The 18,648-nt window shown below is 37.8% G+C and overlaps 1 protein-coding gene across 1 annotated transcript in view; it reads left to right on the forward strand.

The window, feature by feature from the left end:
* Positions 1–14,241, forward strand: part of LOC121377019 — a 51,207-nt gene extending 36,966 nt beyond the window's left edge. The window contains exons 12-15 of the mRNA XM_041504856.1: positions 414–725; positions 8,576–8,590; positions 11,607–11,661; positions 12,306–14,241. Coding sequence (XP_041360790.1) covers positions 414–725; positions 8,576–8,590; positions 11,607–11,661; positions 12,306–12,357 — 434 coding nt within the window. The 3' untranslated portion in view covers positions 12,358–14,241. The remainder of the gene's footprint in view (positions 1–413; positions 726–8,575; positions 8,591–11,606; positions 11,662–12,305) is intronic.
* The last annotated feature ends 4,407 nt before the right edge of the window (positions 14,242–18,648 follow it).

An 18,648-nucleotide genomic window follows, 5' to 3' on the forward strand; every position in this document is an offset into this window, starting at 1 on the left:
CCCAGTATTTGTTGTATGCTAGTGTTTTCCCTAGAAATTTGGCAAGGCATGGCAGACAAAACATTTTGGGGGCATTTTCACCATTTTTGGGGCACTTTTCTTTTCCATTAAAGACAAAAAAATAATTGAAATAAAAATAAATGTAATTAATGTTTTTGCTTTAATAAATGAATGGAAAAATATATAACAGATATTTTTTATTAATTAATAATACATTTTTTTAGTGATTCATCAAGGCAATTTTATAATTAATTATTGGAAAAGGCTTGTTTAATCTCAGGGCAGCATGGTGCTGGTTAAGGCAAGATGGTGCTAGACTATTGAGACATGGTGCTGCACCATGCTAAAACAAGCTCGGAAAAACACTAAGTACAATGTATGTATATATGTTTGTGTGTGTGCATGTTTTACAGTTCCAATTGTGAATCTCAATTGTTTGGAGGATGGAGAAGCTGGAAAACCCACTGAGTTGAAATGCACGTCGTCCCTGATCGATAAGACATCCACATCTATGTCCTTGACTCCGCCTAATGGTCGACCGTTAGCCTGTAACCTTCAAACACATGTATGTGATGACCTGTGGGAAGAAAGTGTCTACAGTCTTAAGTTCACTGACAAGTCAGAGGTCACTGTAACCATACCTTCGTTCGACCATAAGAGGGATGCAGGGACCTGGGCTTGCAGTGTAGGATCAGTTAAGAAGGAATGTGACAAGATTGCCTTTGGTAAGCTACACCTACTTTTGTTCCCTACACAGGGCTTGCAATATTTGCAGCCTGCAAAAAAAACCCGAAAAGCAGTCCCATTTTTTTAAGACCTACATGTATCTATAGCAGGTGAAATAACAATTCACCTCCTGCTAAAACCAGAAACAAGTTGCAGGTAGTTTTTCCAGAGACAGATGTATGTACAATTATCTGATTTGTATTTATATGGCTTGTGATTCTGTTACATTTTCATTCCACAATATTCTAAAATACATTTTCACACACTATCCCAAACCCTCCTTAATTTATTTCAAGCAGGCCATTTTTTCTTTTCTTAGCAGGACATATTTCTTTTTTGCCTGCTATATTAAAGAAATAATAGCAGGCCATGATCTACTTTCAATTTCGATCCCTGCTTAGATTCTCGACCCACTTCAAAAATTCAGAGAGGTTCTTCGACTGAATTCTTCTCCGACTGAAGCATTCATAGTGTTAACAGCCAGGGCCCATATTTTCGAAGCAATCTTAGCCTACGAAATCGTACAATCATCGTAAGCTATAGTGACGCCACACCCTACGATGGTTTTACGATTTTGTAGGGCTAAAATGGCTTCGAAAATATGAGCCCAGGAGAGATTATTCTTAGGAAATATTGTCACAAATCATATCAGATAGGCCGGGACTTATGTTTTTGTGTATGTGCACTCAGAATCACACTTCAAAGACAGACTTCAGTTAAAGGGATATTCCTCACTTTGCTGCATTGTAAGATGTTTCCGACTAATAAAATATTTCTACTATTAAACTTACATATATTAAATATATTTTCTTGTTTAGAATATCAGTGTCTGTATATTCAATGTGTTTCTGGTCATCTTAATATTTGTAACAAGCCCAAACTGGATTTTGTCTTCAAATAATTTTGTACATACGAAAAAAACTATATTTTAAGAAATAAGATTAAAGTTAACCTAGTACAAATATTAGAACGATCAGAAACACATTTAATATGCAGCCACTAATATTTTATGCAGAAAAATGTATTTGATATGTAATAACAATCGTTAAAACATCTCTTAGTCGATAAAATCTTTAAAATTGCAGCAAACTCAGGAATGTCCCTTTAATTGTTACATCTACATGTATGTTTTTGTACTTGAGATTTTCAACACCCTCATAGTGAATATCATCAACATAATATTTCACTTATACATGGACATATTGTATGTACAATTCATGTTTCTGTCATATCTGGTTTCAGATATATAGCACTTTGTTAAATTTCACTCTCCTTGGAGGCCATCTTGAATGTTATGTTAATTATTTCCACTAGTTGCTTCAGATAATTATTTATTGAATTCTTTTTCTTTCAAAACATAAAAAGAAAACTAATTAATGTTTTTTTTTTTTTTTTATAAAATGTGGTTACAGATATATAGCACTTAATTATTTTTTGATTTTCATGCACTTAAAATTGGTGGCCATCTTGAATATTTTAAATTGCGGAAATAATGCTGACACATTCACTCCCACCTGGATATATGTATATACATATACATATACATATACATATACATATACATATACATATACATATATATTATTTTGTTATTATTATTTGTAATATCCCACTGCCCCCTTTCCTTTCTCTCCTTTGAAGTCCATCTCATTTCTTCCAGATCTGGCTACTCCTATCTTTCAACTTGTTTCGATGTCCACCTCCACATCCCAGTCCTTGTCTCTCCAATCGTGACAGGTGCTTGTCTCTTGTGGCTATCAGTGCCATACACCTGCCATAATTCCCTATCAGGTTTTAGCTGTGGGCTTAGTCTGACCACTTCGGGGAGTGTTCAGTAGTTATTTAATTCTGGCATCGTTAAGAGGCACTTGTAACCACCTACTATACACCCCTACTACCGGTGGTTGTTAGTTATAGTGCGGTGGGTCAGACCAAGTTTATTAGTGGTAGAGGACGAGGATGCCAGGTGGGTGCAGGAAAGTACACCTGGATATATTACTGCATACATGTACACCCCAAATATTATAAAGACCAATTAAAAATATATATACACATGTACATGCATGTATGTAACCGAGAATTTAGGTCTCACTACACGGATGTCATCTGCCATTGAAACCCATGTTAAATTGCCCAACTTCAAATGAAGATTGCCAATGGAACGGGTTCTCGTTGGCATTAACAACATACACCATTGCGAACATACATTATATAAACATTTATTTTCGCTCCAAAATTGAGAACATTTCCATCTCAAAAGGTCAATGCATAATATTACAAAATAGCATGGGCAAAATACAGCCAGAAGGCTTACCATTAAACATACATATTGTTTTAATTCTTCACCATTTCCTAGAAGTGAATATGTGAACCATAACTTGTGACACAATTAGGAACACTGTAGTCGACCGTGATGAATGAACTCTCACCCGGAAGTGATCTGTGTAGTGAGACCATAGTCGACCGTGATGAATGAACTCTCACCCGGAAGTGATCTGTGTAGTGAGACCGTAGTCGACCGTGATGAATGAACTCTCACCCGGAAGTGATCTGTGTAGTGAGACCGTAGTCGACCGTGATGAATGAACTCTCACCCGGAAGTGATCTGTGTAGTGAGACCGTAGGTGTTTTTTGCCCTTCTGCTGCCAGACTATGTTTGATTTATCACTGTTCTGTTACCTGTCTTAATCATAACACACTATCAGCTTGTGTATAACAAAACAAAATGTAATGTTTGTAATAAAATGATTTAAATCAGTAACACAACAAGTTTTCAAAATCAAATTGTTTTTGCTGTTTTATCAGCAATACATGAGGGGTATATATTGGGCTCGCTGGATTGGTGTTACAAACTTGCTGCAGAGAGAGTTCTTAATGGCTCTTTAATGTTTTCCCTTAAATTGTGCACTGGTTTTATAATTACTAGTCCCCTACCGGTCCAAGTGGAGGGGACTATAGGTTTCATCTCTGTCCTTCTGTCTGTCTGTCTGTCTGTCTGTCCATACGTCTGTCCATCCGTTCATCTGTGTTCTATTTTTTAGACTTTTTTCACAATGCCTCAAGATATTGAGCTGAAATTTTGTACATACCTTTATTATGTACTGATGGCAGTTTACCGGTTTTTGACAGTTATGGCCCTTGAAATTAGGAGATATAAAAATTTGCTTTTCAGACTTCTTCTGTTTTTCCGCAATGCCTTAAGTTATTGAGTTGAAATTTTGTGTATAGGATCTGGTCAAGAGTGGTTGCATGTTCTATAGATGAGGCACTACATGTATATCGACAGAGATTCATAGAATTAACCACGTACTATCTCGCCAAATTAAATGCCCATTCGACTGTACTGTGCAGAGATACGTATGGCCCTGAACACACATTATGCTTTTGTTGTTCAGATTTATGTCCTATATGACCAGTCTCAGTGGTGTTGTGGTTAAGCCATCAGACATAAGACTGGTAGGTACAGGGTTCGCAGCCCGGTACCGGCTCCCACACAGAGCAAGTTCTAACGATTCAATGGGTAGGTATAAGACCACTACACCATCTTCTCTCTTGCTATAACCACTAATCACTAACAACTGTCCTGGACGGAAAGCCCAGATAGCTGAGGTGTATGTGCCCAGGACAGCATGCTTGAACCTTAATTGGATATATAAGCATGAAAATAAGTTGAAATGAAATGAAATCATGTCCCATATTACAGATCAAATTTGATTTTCATGGCAATTTACCCATTTTTCACAGAGTTATGGACCTTGAACTTGGGAGATATATAGAGAATAATACATGAGTTTCCGTTTGATACCATTTATCTTACAACGAGTTGTTTAAAATGTCTCTCTCACCCCATGCTGTCTTATTTCCAGCAGGCCCTTTATATATATTTTTTGGCCTTACATTTCCAGAAACTAACAGCAGGCCATATCTTACTTCCTATTAACCAGAAATGTCTATTCTTACAAAAGTGAAAGACAGTCAGGATGTGTTACCTGCAGGTCTAATTACACATTGTAGTGGAGTAAGTATGTGGCAGTATATACAGATAGAATTGGATACTGTCAAAGTGAAAGACAGTCAGGATGTGTTACCTGCAGGTCTAATTACACATTGTAGTGGAGTAAGTATGTGGCAGTATATACAGATAGAATTGGATACTGTCAAAGTGAAAGACAGTCAGGATGTGTTACCTGCAGGTCTAATTACACATTGTAGTGGAGTAAGTATGTGGCAGTATATACAGATAGAATTGGATACTGTCAAAGTGAAAGACAGTCAGGATGTGTTACCTGCAGGTCTAATTACACATTGTAGTGGAGTAAGTATGTGGCAGTATATACAGATAGAATTGGATACTGTCAAAGTGAAAGACAGTCAGGATGTGTTACCTGCAGGTCTAATTACACATTGTAGTGGAGTAAGTATGTGGCAGTATATACAGATAGAATTGGATACTGTCAAAGTGAAAGACAGTCAGGATGTGTTACCTGCAGGTCTAATTACACATTGTAGTGGAGTAAGTATGTGGCAGTATATACAGATAGAATTGGATACTGTCAAAGTGAAAGACAGTCAGGATGTGTTACCTGCAGGTCTAATTACACATTGTAGTGGAGTAAGTATGTGGCAGTATATACAGATAGAATTGGATACTGTCAAAGTGAAAGACAGTCAGGATGTGTTACCTGCAGGTCTAATTACACATTGTAGTGGAGTAAGTATGTGGCAGTATATACAGATAGAATTGGATACTGTCAAAGTGAAAGACAGTCAGGATGTGTTACCTGCAGGTCTAATTACACATTGTAGTGGAGTAAGTATGTGGCAGTATATACAGATAGAATTGGATACTGTCAAAGTGAAAGACAGTCAGGATGTGTTACCTGCAGGTCAGGTCTAATTACACATTGTAGTGGAGTAAGTATGTGGCAGTATATACAGATAGAATTGGATACTGTCAAAGTGAAAGACAGTCAGGATGTGTTACCTGCAGGTCTAATTACACATTGTAGTGGAGTAAGTATGTGGCAGTATATACAGATAGAATTGGATACTGTCAAAGTGAAAGACAGTCAGGATGTGTTACCTGCAGGTCTAATTACACATTGTAGTGGAGTAAGTATGTGGCAGTATATACAGATAGAATTGGATACTGTCAAAGTGAAAGACAGTCAGGATGTGTTACCTGCAGGTCTAATTACACATTGTAGTGGAGTAAGTATGTGGCAGTATATACAGATAGAATTGGATACTGTCAAAGTGAAAGACAGTCAGGATGTGTTACCTGCAGGTCTAATTACACATTGTAGTGGAGTAAGTATGTGGCAGTATATACAGATAGAATTGGATACTGTCAAAGTGAAAGACAGTCAGGATGTGTTACCTGCAGGTCTAATTACACATTGTAGTGGAGTAAGTATGTGGCAGTATATACAGATAGAATTGGATACTGTCAAAGTGAAAGACAGTCAGGATGTGTTACCTGCAGGTCTAATTACACATTGTAGTGGAGTAAGTATGTGGCAGTATATACAGATAGAATTGGATACTGTCAAAGTGAAAGACAGTCAGGATGTGTTACCTGCAGGTCTAATTACACATTGTAGTGGAGTAAGTATGTGGCAGTATATACAGATAGAATTGGATACTGTCAAAGTGAAAGACAGTCAGGATGTGTTACCTGCAGGTCTAATTACACATTGTAGTGGAGTAAGTATGTGGCAGTATATACAGATAGAATTGGATACTGTCAAAGTGAAAGACAGTCAGGATGTGTTACCTGCAGGTCTAATTACACATTGTAGTGGAGTAAGTATGTGGCAGTATATACAGATAGAATTGGATACTGTCAAAGTGAAAGACAGTCAGGATGTGTTACCTGCAGGTCTAATTACACATTGTAGTGGAGTAAGTATGTGGCAGTATATACAGATAGAATTGGATACTGTCAAAGTGAAAGACAGTCAGGATGTGTTACCTGCAGGTCTAATTACACATTGTAGTGGAGTAAGTATGTGGCAGTATATACAGATAGAATTGGATACTGTCAAAGTGAAAGACAGTCAGGATGTGTTACCTGCAGGTCTAATTACACATTGTAGTGGAGTAAGTATGTGGCAGTATATACAGATAGAATTGGATACTGTCAAAGTGAAAGACAGTCAGGATGTGTTACCTGCAGGTCTAATTACACATTGTAGTGGAGTAAGTATGTGGCAGTATATACAGATAGAATTGGATACTGTCAAAGTGAAAGACAGTCAGGATGTGTTACCTGCAGGTCTAATTACACATTGTAGTGGAGTAAGTATGTGGCAGTATATACAGATAGAATTGGATACTGTCAAAGTGAAAGACAGTCAGGATGTGTTACCTGCAGGTCTAATTACACATTGTAGTGGAGTAAGTATGTGGCAGTATATACAGATAGAATTGGATACTGTCAAAGTGAAAGACAGTCAGGATGTGTTACCTGCAGGTCTAATTACACATTGTAGTGGAGTAAGTATGTGGCAGTATATACAGATAGAATTGGATACTGTCAAAGTGAAAGACAGTCAGGATGTGTTACCTGCAGGTCTAATTACACATTGTAGTGGAGTAAGTATGTGGCAGTATATACAGATAGAATTGGATACTGTCAAAGTGAAAGACAGTCAGGATGTGTTACCTGCAGGTCTAATTACACATTGTAGTGGAGTAAGTATGTGGCAGTATATACAGATAGAATTGGATACTGTCAAAGCTATAGTCTCTTCATGCAGTTTTTACCGGCCTCGGTGGCGTCGTGGCAGGCCATCGGTCTACAGGCTGGTAGGTACTGGGTTCGGATCCCAGTCGAGGCATGAGTGAGTGCTCCGCAAGGCTCAATGGGTAGGTGTAAACCACTTGCACCGACCAGTGATCCATAACTTGTTCAACAAAGGCCATGGTTTGTGCTATCCTGCCTGTGGGAGCGCAAACAAAAGATCCCTTGCTGCTGATCGGAAGAGTAGCCCATGTAGTGGCGACAGCGCGTTTCCTCTCAAAATCTGTGTGGTCCTTAACCATATGTCTGATGCCATATAACCGTAAATAAAATGTGTTGAGTGCGTCGTTAAATAAAACATTTCTTTCTTCTTCTTTTTTCTTCATGCAGTTAATTAAACAATGAGGGCTCAGTTAAACCTATAACACCTCCACCCGCTACCAATCCTGGTTGGGATGCTTATTGTGCTCTCTTGACATGCCAAGTTCAGGTGGTCCCCCAGCAGCCCCCACCCCACCCTCCTAACCCTTTTCTTGTCCTGGATAGAGAAGCCAGCGTAAGTATACACCTACATGTACATGTCACAACAACTTGCCCTGAATGTTAAACCCTAGACTATGACCTGACCTGACCTGACTTATAACAGGACACTTTTTGTATTTTTAAAGGGAAGGAAATGTTTTATTTAACGATGCACTCAACACATTTTGTTTACGGTTACATGGCGTCGGACATATGGTTAAGGACCACACACAGATACTGAGAGAGGAAACCAGCTGTCGCCACTTCATGGCCTACTCTTTCCGATTAGCAGCAAGGGATCTTTTATATGCACCATCCCACAGACAGCATAGCACATACTACAGCATTTGATATACCAGTCATGGTGCACTGGCTGGAGCAAGAAATAGCCCAATGGGCCCACCGACGGGGATCGATCCCAGCCCGACCATGCATCAAGCGAACACTTTACCACTGGGCTATATCCCGCCCCTTTTTAAAGGGATTCAAGTGCATGCGCCTCGATTGACAAGTACGGTAAAGCTCTGATAGTGTTCTGTTGACGCTTTGTAATAAATGTCTTATTTCCTATTTCCACTTCAGTTTCTACAAAGAGTAGTGAGTACATACTGCGTGTTCTAGTTTATTTTCTTATACGTACCGGTTTTAACTACAGTGAAACCTCTCAAAACTGGACCCTCTGTAAACCAGAATTCCCTCAAAACCGGATGTTTTTCACTGCCCCTTTTTAAATATCTGTACAGAAAAGACACTCTCTGAATCTAAACCAAATACCCGTTAAAACCAGACTTTTTACTTGGTCCAGAGGGTGTCCGGTTTAGAGGAGTTTCACCGTATTTAACCTGTTCAGTGTTGTCTTTCGAGTAACACCAATGTGTGCAATAACATCAATTTATATTTATAATATTACCACTAAACATTGATTCGACACTTGTTTTAATACATATGGGCAATTCCTCATTCTTTGAGTTATATTTCAGACAAATTTGCACATTATTTTAACTTGCTGTCGTATAATAATTTAAGATAAAAGCTCTAAGCTTGAAGACTATATATACACCTTTAATTATGTTCCCTTCTTGATATGCAAATCAAATATTGGCTTAAACTCCCATAAAGAAAAAACTACATGCATATAAGCAATAATGGTTGTTAATGAAAGTACAGCAAAATGCAGGGATGTTTCTTAGCTATGATTTCAGAAATGTATTTCTCTGAATTTTAAAATATTTATAATTAATTAATCTATGAGTTGGCAACAGAATGCCAGGCACTTAATGGTAGGCACAATGGTAAAAAAACAATTGTCTTTATAGTGTTAAAACATTAATGCCAAATAAAATAAACAATTATACTGGTAAATACTTAAATAAATGTATATAGATATACATGTAGCTGTAATTGTTAGTATTATACAGGCATATAATTAAATTTTTGTTACATTCATTACAACATAACGTCATCCTATTGGTCCAGACGTAGCAACGGGAGTTTATTCATTACTCGATGAACGTAAAAATTACACCGTCAGGGACCGTCATAATTTCAGAAGTTGATAGTGCCAAATAAAATTAATAATTATATATACATATATATATACAATGTATATGGTGAAAATGTGAAACAAAACAACATATATTACTAAACTCTGCCTAAGATGAGGCATCAACAATGATGGCAATACTAATGTTATGGCATAACATACATGTCGTTTTATGTTTCTATAATCTCGTAAAATTTTTTATTAAAAAATGGAGTTGGAGGGAGGGGGATGCTGTTTGTTTTATTTATTATTAATTTATTTGTTTTATTTTTTGTGTTAGTTTTGGTTGGTTTTGTTGATTATTTATTTATTTTTATCATTATTATTATTTTTTAATGATGTTATTATTATTATTATTGTTTTATTAAAATGAATTATGAAAAATAATTGATTTTGTTTCACTTCAGTATTATAATTATTATATTCTTATTTAAGTCTGGTTTCTTGCATGTAGATTTGCCTATAGACAATAATAGTGTGTCCCTGTGCATCAGTTGGTTACTGGCAAACCACCATTCATTAGGTTCCATTAGATAACTGATACATTAAACACAAAATCTGTCTCTTTTGGGGTTTTCGGGTTTTTTAATTAATTAATTTATATTATTAAATAGATAATTATTATTTTGAATCACTGTCGATCAGACCGGTGTTGATGCCAGGCCATGTTTATGAAACTTTATAGCGCTAATCTCACCCGACCAATATTAAATCTTCTCCAAAGAGAGGGAGTATTTTTACATGCCCCTGTACCACTAAGGTTTCAGGCATGTCCATCCCGAGTCCGGTCTCTGGATAGCCAGTGATCTGATCCGGGACAGAAATGCATGGGCCAATTGTTTTATTAATACCATTGGGAAAGGAGACTTTTGAATTTTTAAATTAATTCAGCACATACACATACACATACACAAATACAAATTTTAGAAAGCGCAGAAAGAAAAAGACAAAATAATATTTATATATTAATTTAATTATAATTTGATTATTAATTACCATTTATTTTATATTAATTTGTGCACTATTTTTAAATGGGCATTTACAAAAATAAAATTAACTAAAATTATTTAAAATACAATTAAGCCCTTAGGAGTATAAGGAGGAAGGTTGGGCCCAGGTTTCACAGGTTTAATTATTGGGTAGGTTAAGCCTACCACACATGAGAGCTATTAGCTGAGCAAAACGTTACTTGAGACTTTTTGCTCAGCTGATAGCTCTGAACAATTTCGGCGCACACGATGAGCTAAGTGCTGAGCTACTTTGCTTATGACTGTAGTGATGACGTCACTCTTAACGCAATGTTCGTGTTTCCATTGGTCAGTTAGTAAATTCAGCTCAGCTGATAGCTCACGTAGCCAGCACACGGTGAGATTTTTGCCAGGCATGGCCAAAAATATCAAACACGATAGATATTTTCCTCACGACCACGAGAGACGAAAAACTCACCAAAATTGCCCGCACATGAGAGCCATTAGCTGAGCAAAAAGTCTCGAGTAACTTTTTGCTCAGCTAATAGCTCTCGTGTATGGAAGGCTTTAAATAAGGAACACCGTCCCTATCAGGAACTTCAGTGTGACCAATCAGGGGTGGGAGAAGAATGGTGGGGGCAAGATCCCAGATCCATCCTAACCACCCTACGGCCGAAACACCGCTTATGCCCTACTCGCTTCCCTATACTCCTCTGGAATTCAACTCTTCCCCCCCCCCCCAAACATGCCGCCCCCCCCCCGACGAGTTGTGTCGTCCAGTCACAGTGTCCTTCACAGATTATAAAAAGATACAACGTTTGGCAGCACTGGTAGCTAGAGTGTTGCTAGGTTAAGCGTTAGTACGAGGAAAGATTAGAGGCAAACAAGATTTGGTGAAGTCTGGTGGTGTCAGTTGGAGAAAAACGCATCACGAAGATCACGAAGATCATCTATTGTTTTGGGGGTGTATTTTCTGTCTTCTTTGGTGGTAGTTAATCTCTTGTAATATTGGTCACTATATAGGCCTATTGTTGAATGTTTTCTTTAATGTTTTTATTTGAAATTGTCAAGTTCACATTTTGTAATGTGTTTTTGTTTTCAGATGCACCATCCTGCTTCGTGGCAAACACTTCCATCATGCTGCAGTTCATTGCCATGTAAGAACACATTGCTTATACGTAGTCAACATAAAATTTATATCTTGTCAACTTTTGTCGTTACAATGGAATTATTTTTCTTCGCATTTCATTTAAACTTATTTTCATGCTTATATCCAATTAAGATTAAGCATTCCATGGTATGTACTATCCTGTCTGTGGGATGGTGCATATAAAAGATCCCCTGTTAGTAATCGAAAAGAGTAGCCTATGAAGTGGCGACAGCAGGTATCCTCTCTCAATATCTGTGTGGTCCTTAACCATATGTCTGACGCCATATAACCATAAATAAAATGTGTTGATTTGATTTTGATTTTGAACTTATTTTCGTGCTTATATCCAATTAAGGTTCAAGCACGCTGTCCTGGGCACACACCTCAGCTATCTGGGCTGTCTGTCCAGGACAGTGGGTTAGTTGTTAGTTGGTTAGTTGTTAGTGAGAGAGAAGAGGGTGTAGTGGCCTTACACCTACCCATTGAGCTCTTAAGAACTCGCTCTGGGTTGGAACCGGTACCGGGCTGCGAACCCTGTACCTACCAGCCTGTAGTCCGATGGCTTAACCACTGCGCCACCGAGGCCGGTAATGTGTTGATTGAGTGCATTGTTAAATAAAACGTACGTTTTCTTCATTCCTTTATTTCCAGATTGTGTATCATGACCCTCACGAAGAACCAGGTCCCTGTGTGTATTTTCTAGCTGGTCGATCTAGCTGCTAGCTGCTGGTTGTGTCTTCAACTATGTAATTCACCAGCTAGCGGATCATCTATTGGAGATTTTCACCCTGGAGTTTCCTGAGATTTTCTTCTTCATTGTAGTTCTCATGATACAAGTCTGACCACCATAAACATACTTTAACGCTTTTCATTTTAACAGTCATTTGAAAGATCATAATTAATCGCTCAGTTGTTACATTTTTAGGTAAGCAGTGCTTAATTGCATGTCAAATGTTTAAAAGGGTTAAAATTTATTATACAATTAATGGATATAATCTGTAGGGTCTCCACGAGTTCTCGGGCACATGTTGAATCTAGCAAGACTTGAGTCCATTCACAGGACTCAAGTACCCGTGCAAGGAAGGACACTCTCATTTAATTATATTTTTCAACGTCATTTTGGCATATTGCTTGCTGCCGGTGACGTTATAAGGGCTGTAAGACATGTATATGAGAAACAAAAGTCGTATGTGTGGCATGCAATACAATGGCATAATTTGACATCTGTGTTCATTGCTGCAATTAAGATGCATATAATGATATTTTACTTAATTCCTTAGTCTCATTATCATCTAGTGTAAGTGTCGGGTACTCGGGTCCTGGTCGAGTTTGACCCTCGAGTACTCGAGTCCAATATTTTGGAGTCATGGAGGCCCTAATAATCTGACCCATGCATTCGGTTCTAATCCATGTCTGAATTTTGTAAAACTCTTTCCGTTAAAGTGTAAAGATCTCAATTATTTATAATATAGACTAAATTATTAATATTTTGTGTTCAACAGTTCACTGAATACGAACACTGTTTGTGATATACATGTACCTTGTAAATAGTTCTGTATTATTTGTTTTAAAAGAGTGTTAGGTTAGGGAGGGTGTGTATACAAATACTGTGAATTTCCACGGAAGTGAAGGATACTAGCATCTTCTTTTATCTGGGAAATTAGTATAATGGTTCTCATCGAATTGGGGGTATGGGGTCCCTATATATGATATAACCAGGTTTTCTGCCAGAGAGTAAAACGGGTATGGCGCCATACCCAAAATATTGTGTAGATTTTTTAAATTAAAGTTAACCTTTTGACAAAATTAATTATTATTATCATTACTGTATAAGTTTCTTAACGCTAACCCCAAACTCAATACCATAGTGCCATACACAAAAATTTCTTTCTGGCAGAAACACTGATAACTTGTTTGTCTCGTTGATTCGGGGGGAGGAGAAGGGGGGCACTATATATGATATAATTTGTTTGTTTTGGATTTTTTCATCGGGTTTTAAGTTGGGGAGGGTGTGCATATGAATTTCCTAGGAAGTAAAGGATACTATGATCTTTTATCCGGGAAATGAGTACTTATTGAATCAGGTTGTGGGGGGGGGGGGGGGGGGGGGGGGGCAGCATCACTTGTGTACCCACAAGCATATCCTGATCTATCTCAAAACTTGGTTATGTATTATATATTTAAAGTGTCATCTTTAAAGATGTATGGTTTTTTTGTAAATGATAACACTAATTTGTTCACAGGACTCTTGATGACTAGCCATCAGATAAGTGATTGAAATATTTTTTGTAAATGATAACACTAATTTGTTCACAGGACTCTTGATGACTAGCCATGAGATAAGTGATTGAAATATTTTTTGTAAATGATAACACTAATTTGTTCACAGGACTCTTGATGACTAGCCATGAGATAAGTGATTGAAATATTTTTTGTAAATGATAACACTAATTTGTTCACAGGACTCTTGATGACTAGCCATGAGATAAGTGATTGAAATATTTTTTGTAAATGATAACACTAATTTGTTCACAGGACTCTTGATGACTAGCCATGAGATAAGTGATTGAAATATTTTTTGTAAATGATAACACTAATTTGTTCACAGGACTCTTGATGACTAGCCATGAGATAAGTGATTGAAATATTTTTACTAGCCACAATAAAAAATTCACTAGACCTACTTTATTTTAAATTGATACAATTTTACTAAATAATAGTAATAATCAGATATATCGCCTAAAGAGGGAGGTATAGAGCTTAAAAACACTAACATTGGGGTTTGGGATGGGGCAGAATATTCATAGTTACAAAATAGACTTAACTGCAACATTTGAGTCTTTTTTTTTTTTTTCTCTCTTTTATTTTCACTAGCCGTCGGGCATAGCAACAGTAGTTATTTACTAACCTAACATTGAATTTCACTAGACATGGGAGTGGGGCTAAATAATCTAGTCTTGCTGAGGCATCACAATAACAATACATTCAAACCAGTCTTAAACGGTCACACAAGGGAGTAGACAAAAGTGACCTCTTAAATCAGGTGGCCGCTGGTTACAGGTTGCCATATACCTGTATACAGTCTGTAAAAAAAATTGTTGTTGTTTTTGAGGGGGTTTTGCCTTCTATACTGCTAATTAATGGATGTGCGCTCCACAGTTGACAACAAATCAACTTTCGACATGTTGCCTTTTTAAAAAATAAGGTGATTGGAATGTATTAATTTAGCTGTTCTCAATAAGTTTGTTTTCATTTTTCCATTTAATTAGTTAATTCCTACTTCATGCAGTGCATTATCATAGTATATGAATCTACAAATGTCAAGCTTAGCCTACCCAGAGGTAATTAGATGCATTCCAGAGTCATACTTTCTTAATTGATACGCAGTAGAGATGTCGGTACTTAATGGGTACTAGTATTCCTGAAGGTGTGAAGATCGGTTATTTGCTGCACCTTATCGATGTTGTTAAAATATCCCTTTTACATAATAGTAAACATTTACTGTGGCCGCTTGATACAGGTATTTTATGATTTGGGATCCGATTTAGGTGGCCGCTGGTCGTGTTAGACAGGTGACTGCACATTACAGGTGCGTTTATATTAAAAATCGTTTGGGAGGGAAAAAGTGTCCACTTAAGACAGGTGGCTGCTGATGACAGGTGGCCGCTGATTATAGGTAGCCACTATAGGACAGGTTTGACTGTACCTTTATTTATGTTGTCCTAAAAAAAGTGCTTGAATTTCACAGTGTAACATTATTAAATGCAACAAAAGTTATAGTTTCGTCTGTGTTAAGGTCTATAGGTTCTGAAATTATTTACTGACATTTTATGATGAAAGTATATATGCAAACGTTCGATGTGTAAAACATGAATTGCCGAATATACTAGTATAGAGCCGAAATGTCAAGTAATGGTGCACATGACAATGTATTGTTTTAATTTTAAAAACGAATTGAAAATGTTACATTACAAACCAAACACCCATGTTCGATTGATGGCTAATACAGTTACTAATAAATCCAAATGGGAGTTGCATGTTTTGATGAGACTGATAAAAATATATTGATATCATTACAAAATATTGGAGCTGACTTCGTGACAACAGCATCGCACATATGTGTGATTAATTGGTATACATTACAGAAATAGTCAATTGTTTTAATCCTTAACTAGTCAACATGTAAATAACGTGTAGTTTGTAATTTGAAAGCAAAACGAAAGAAAGAAAGAAAGAAAGAAAAGAAAAGAAAGAAAAGAAATCAAAACATTTGAAAGTAGATAGAGACAATGAATACTTCCTACTTCAAGAGTTATCTCAGATAAAAGGTCAGTCGATTTAATTGGGAGAGAACTGAAAACAGTCGGGTAACGGTTAAGATGGTTTTCTTTTTCTGGGTTTTTTTTTCTCTCTTTTTTTTTTTTTTTTTTTGAAGTCATTAAAAGTCTTACATATACTGATGGTTATGCTTGTGCAGTTAAGGAGTTCCTCTGTAATTTGAGATTTCAATAAAAATGTTCAGCAGTTCAATGTGTTAGTCTTTTTGTATGATGATCTTATAACTTTTGACAAATCCCAGCTGCACAACACGGCTCAATACGATTGCTCCATTGATAATGTCAGTGTTGGAGTGGTGAGACGTAGCCCAGTGGTAAAGTGCTCGCCTGATGTGTGGTAGGTTTGGGATCGATCCCCGTCAGTGGGCCCATTGGGATATTTCTCGCTCCAGCCAGTGCACCACGACTGGTATGTGCTATCCTGTCTGTGCTGGTGCATATAAAATATTCTGCTCACATAATTTAATAAGCTGCGTTCGCGCTCATAAGCGTACGAGATTGGGGATGGTGGGGGGGGGGGGGGGGACTGCGGCGGTTGAAACTGCCCTTCTAATGCTGGTGTAAATTCTCAAATTCTGGCAAAAACGATAGAGCTATTTGGGCAAAATGTGCTAACGTGAGACCTTTTTAACATGTATTTCCATCATTCTACTTACAAAATAAGCGGTAATTCATTGGTGGGGGGATGCGTAGTGATTAGTTTGCATCCATATATAGATGTTTGGCAATAATGCTAATACGAATAAATGTTATGATTCGGGCAAAAACCAATCTGCCCCCCTCCCCCCTACGAAAACGGGAGTCCCGTACGCCTATGTTCACTCTTACTCTAGACTAGTGGTCTCCAAACTAAGCTGTATGACAAATGGGATGACTTCAATTTTCCAATAGTCAATTTTCCTTTTATGTCAAACTATACCTTCTGCATGCTCCAGCGTTTGGTGTCTACATACAAACAATATACCTTCTGCATGCTCCAGCGTTTGGTGTCTACATACAAACAATATACCTTCTGCATGCTCCAGCGTTTGGTGTCTACATACAAACAATATACCTTCTGCATGCTCCAGCGTTTGGTGTCTACATACAAACAATATACCTTCTGCATGCTCCAGCGTTTGGTGTCTACATACAAACAATATACCTTCTGCATGCTCCAGCGTTTGGTGTCTACATACAAACAATATACCTTCTGCATGTTCCAGCGTTGGTGTCTACATACAAACACTATACCTTCTGCATGCTCCAGCGTTTGGTGTCTACATACCTCATCTTCTGAGATACTTTATGACATTCTCTTTGTATGCAGATTTCAAACAACATCATATCATTCTGGCACAGACGTTGTTCCATCAACCGGCGTCGTGGTTAGGCCATCGGTCTACAGGCTGGTAGGTACAGGGTCCGGATCCCAGTCGAGGCATGGGATTTTTAATCCAGATATCGACTCCAAACCCTGAGTGAGTGCTCCGCAAGGCGCAATGGGTAGGTGTAAACCACTTGCACCGACCAGTGATCCATAACTGGTTCAACAAAGGCCATGGTTTGTGCTATCCTGCCTGTGAGAAGCGCAAATAAAAGATCCCTTGCTGCCTGTCGTAAAAGCAGGGGCGTAGGCTAGGGGGGTCGTCGGACACACACACACCCCGCTGAAGCAAATGGTCCGCTTTCAGAACTAAAACATACAGGTTTTTACATATGGAGGTTCTGGTAGTGCAAAAACAAAATAGAAAAAGGTCCATTTGGTTCATATTCGAACCCCCCAAGTCCAGACCACGCTACACCCCTGAAAAGAGTAGCCTATGTGGCGATAGCGGGTTTCTCCTAAAAAAAACAGTGTCAGAATGACCATATGTTTGACGTCCAATAGCCGATGATAAGATTAAAAATCAATGTGCTCTAGTGGCGACGTTATATAAAACAAACTACATTACTTTTGTTCCATCAAGGTTGTGATGTTCAGTGACTCGCGAGGGTCTTAAACAACTTGTATAGCAGTCATTTAGAGACTACATCTACCAAATGCGAAGCATCACTGACCAAAGTGATCGCTAATGCTGTTCCATATTTTCAACTTGTGCATACCTTTTTACTTTTTTGTTAAAACTCTTGCACTTACTATTTCTTCATCATTTTAGATGAAGTAACGGACTTCACAGCCGTCGTGACAGTAATCATGACGGCTGGCACTGTTGGGGCAGTATATGAGTAGAAGTAAATACATACTAGATACTAAATAGCCGTCCTCCCCTCACCACTAAGACCAAGACTAGAAGTAAATACATACTAGATACTAAATAGCCGTCCTCCCCTCACCACTGAGACCAAGTGTAGAAGTAAATACAGACTCACCACCACTGAGACAAAGATAGAAGAAATACATACTATACTAGAATACATAAGATAGCCGTCCTCCCCTCACCACTGAGACAAAGAGTAGAAGTAAATACATACTAGATACTAAATAGCCGTCCTCCCCTCACCACTGAGACAAAGAGTAGAAGTAAATACATACTAGATACTAAATAGCCGTCCTCCCCTCACCACTGAGACAAAGAGTAGAAGTAAATACATACTAGATACTAAATAGCCGTCCTCCCCTCACCACTGAGACCAAGAGTAGAAGTAAATACATACTAGATACTAAATAGCCGTCC

This window comes from Gigantopelta aegis, chromosome 7 (assembly GCF_016097555.1).
Source record: "Gigantopelta aegis isolate Gae_Host chromosome 7, Gae_host_genome, whole genome shotgun sequence".
Lineage (NCBI taxonomy): Eukaryota > Metazoa > Mollusca > Gastropoda > Neomphalida > Peltospiridae > Gigantopelta > Gigantopelta aegis.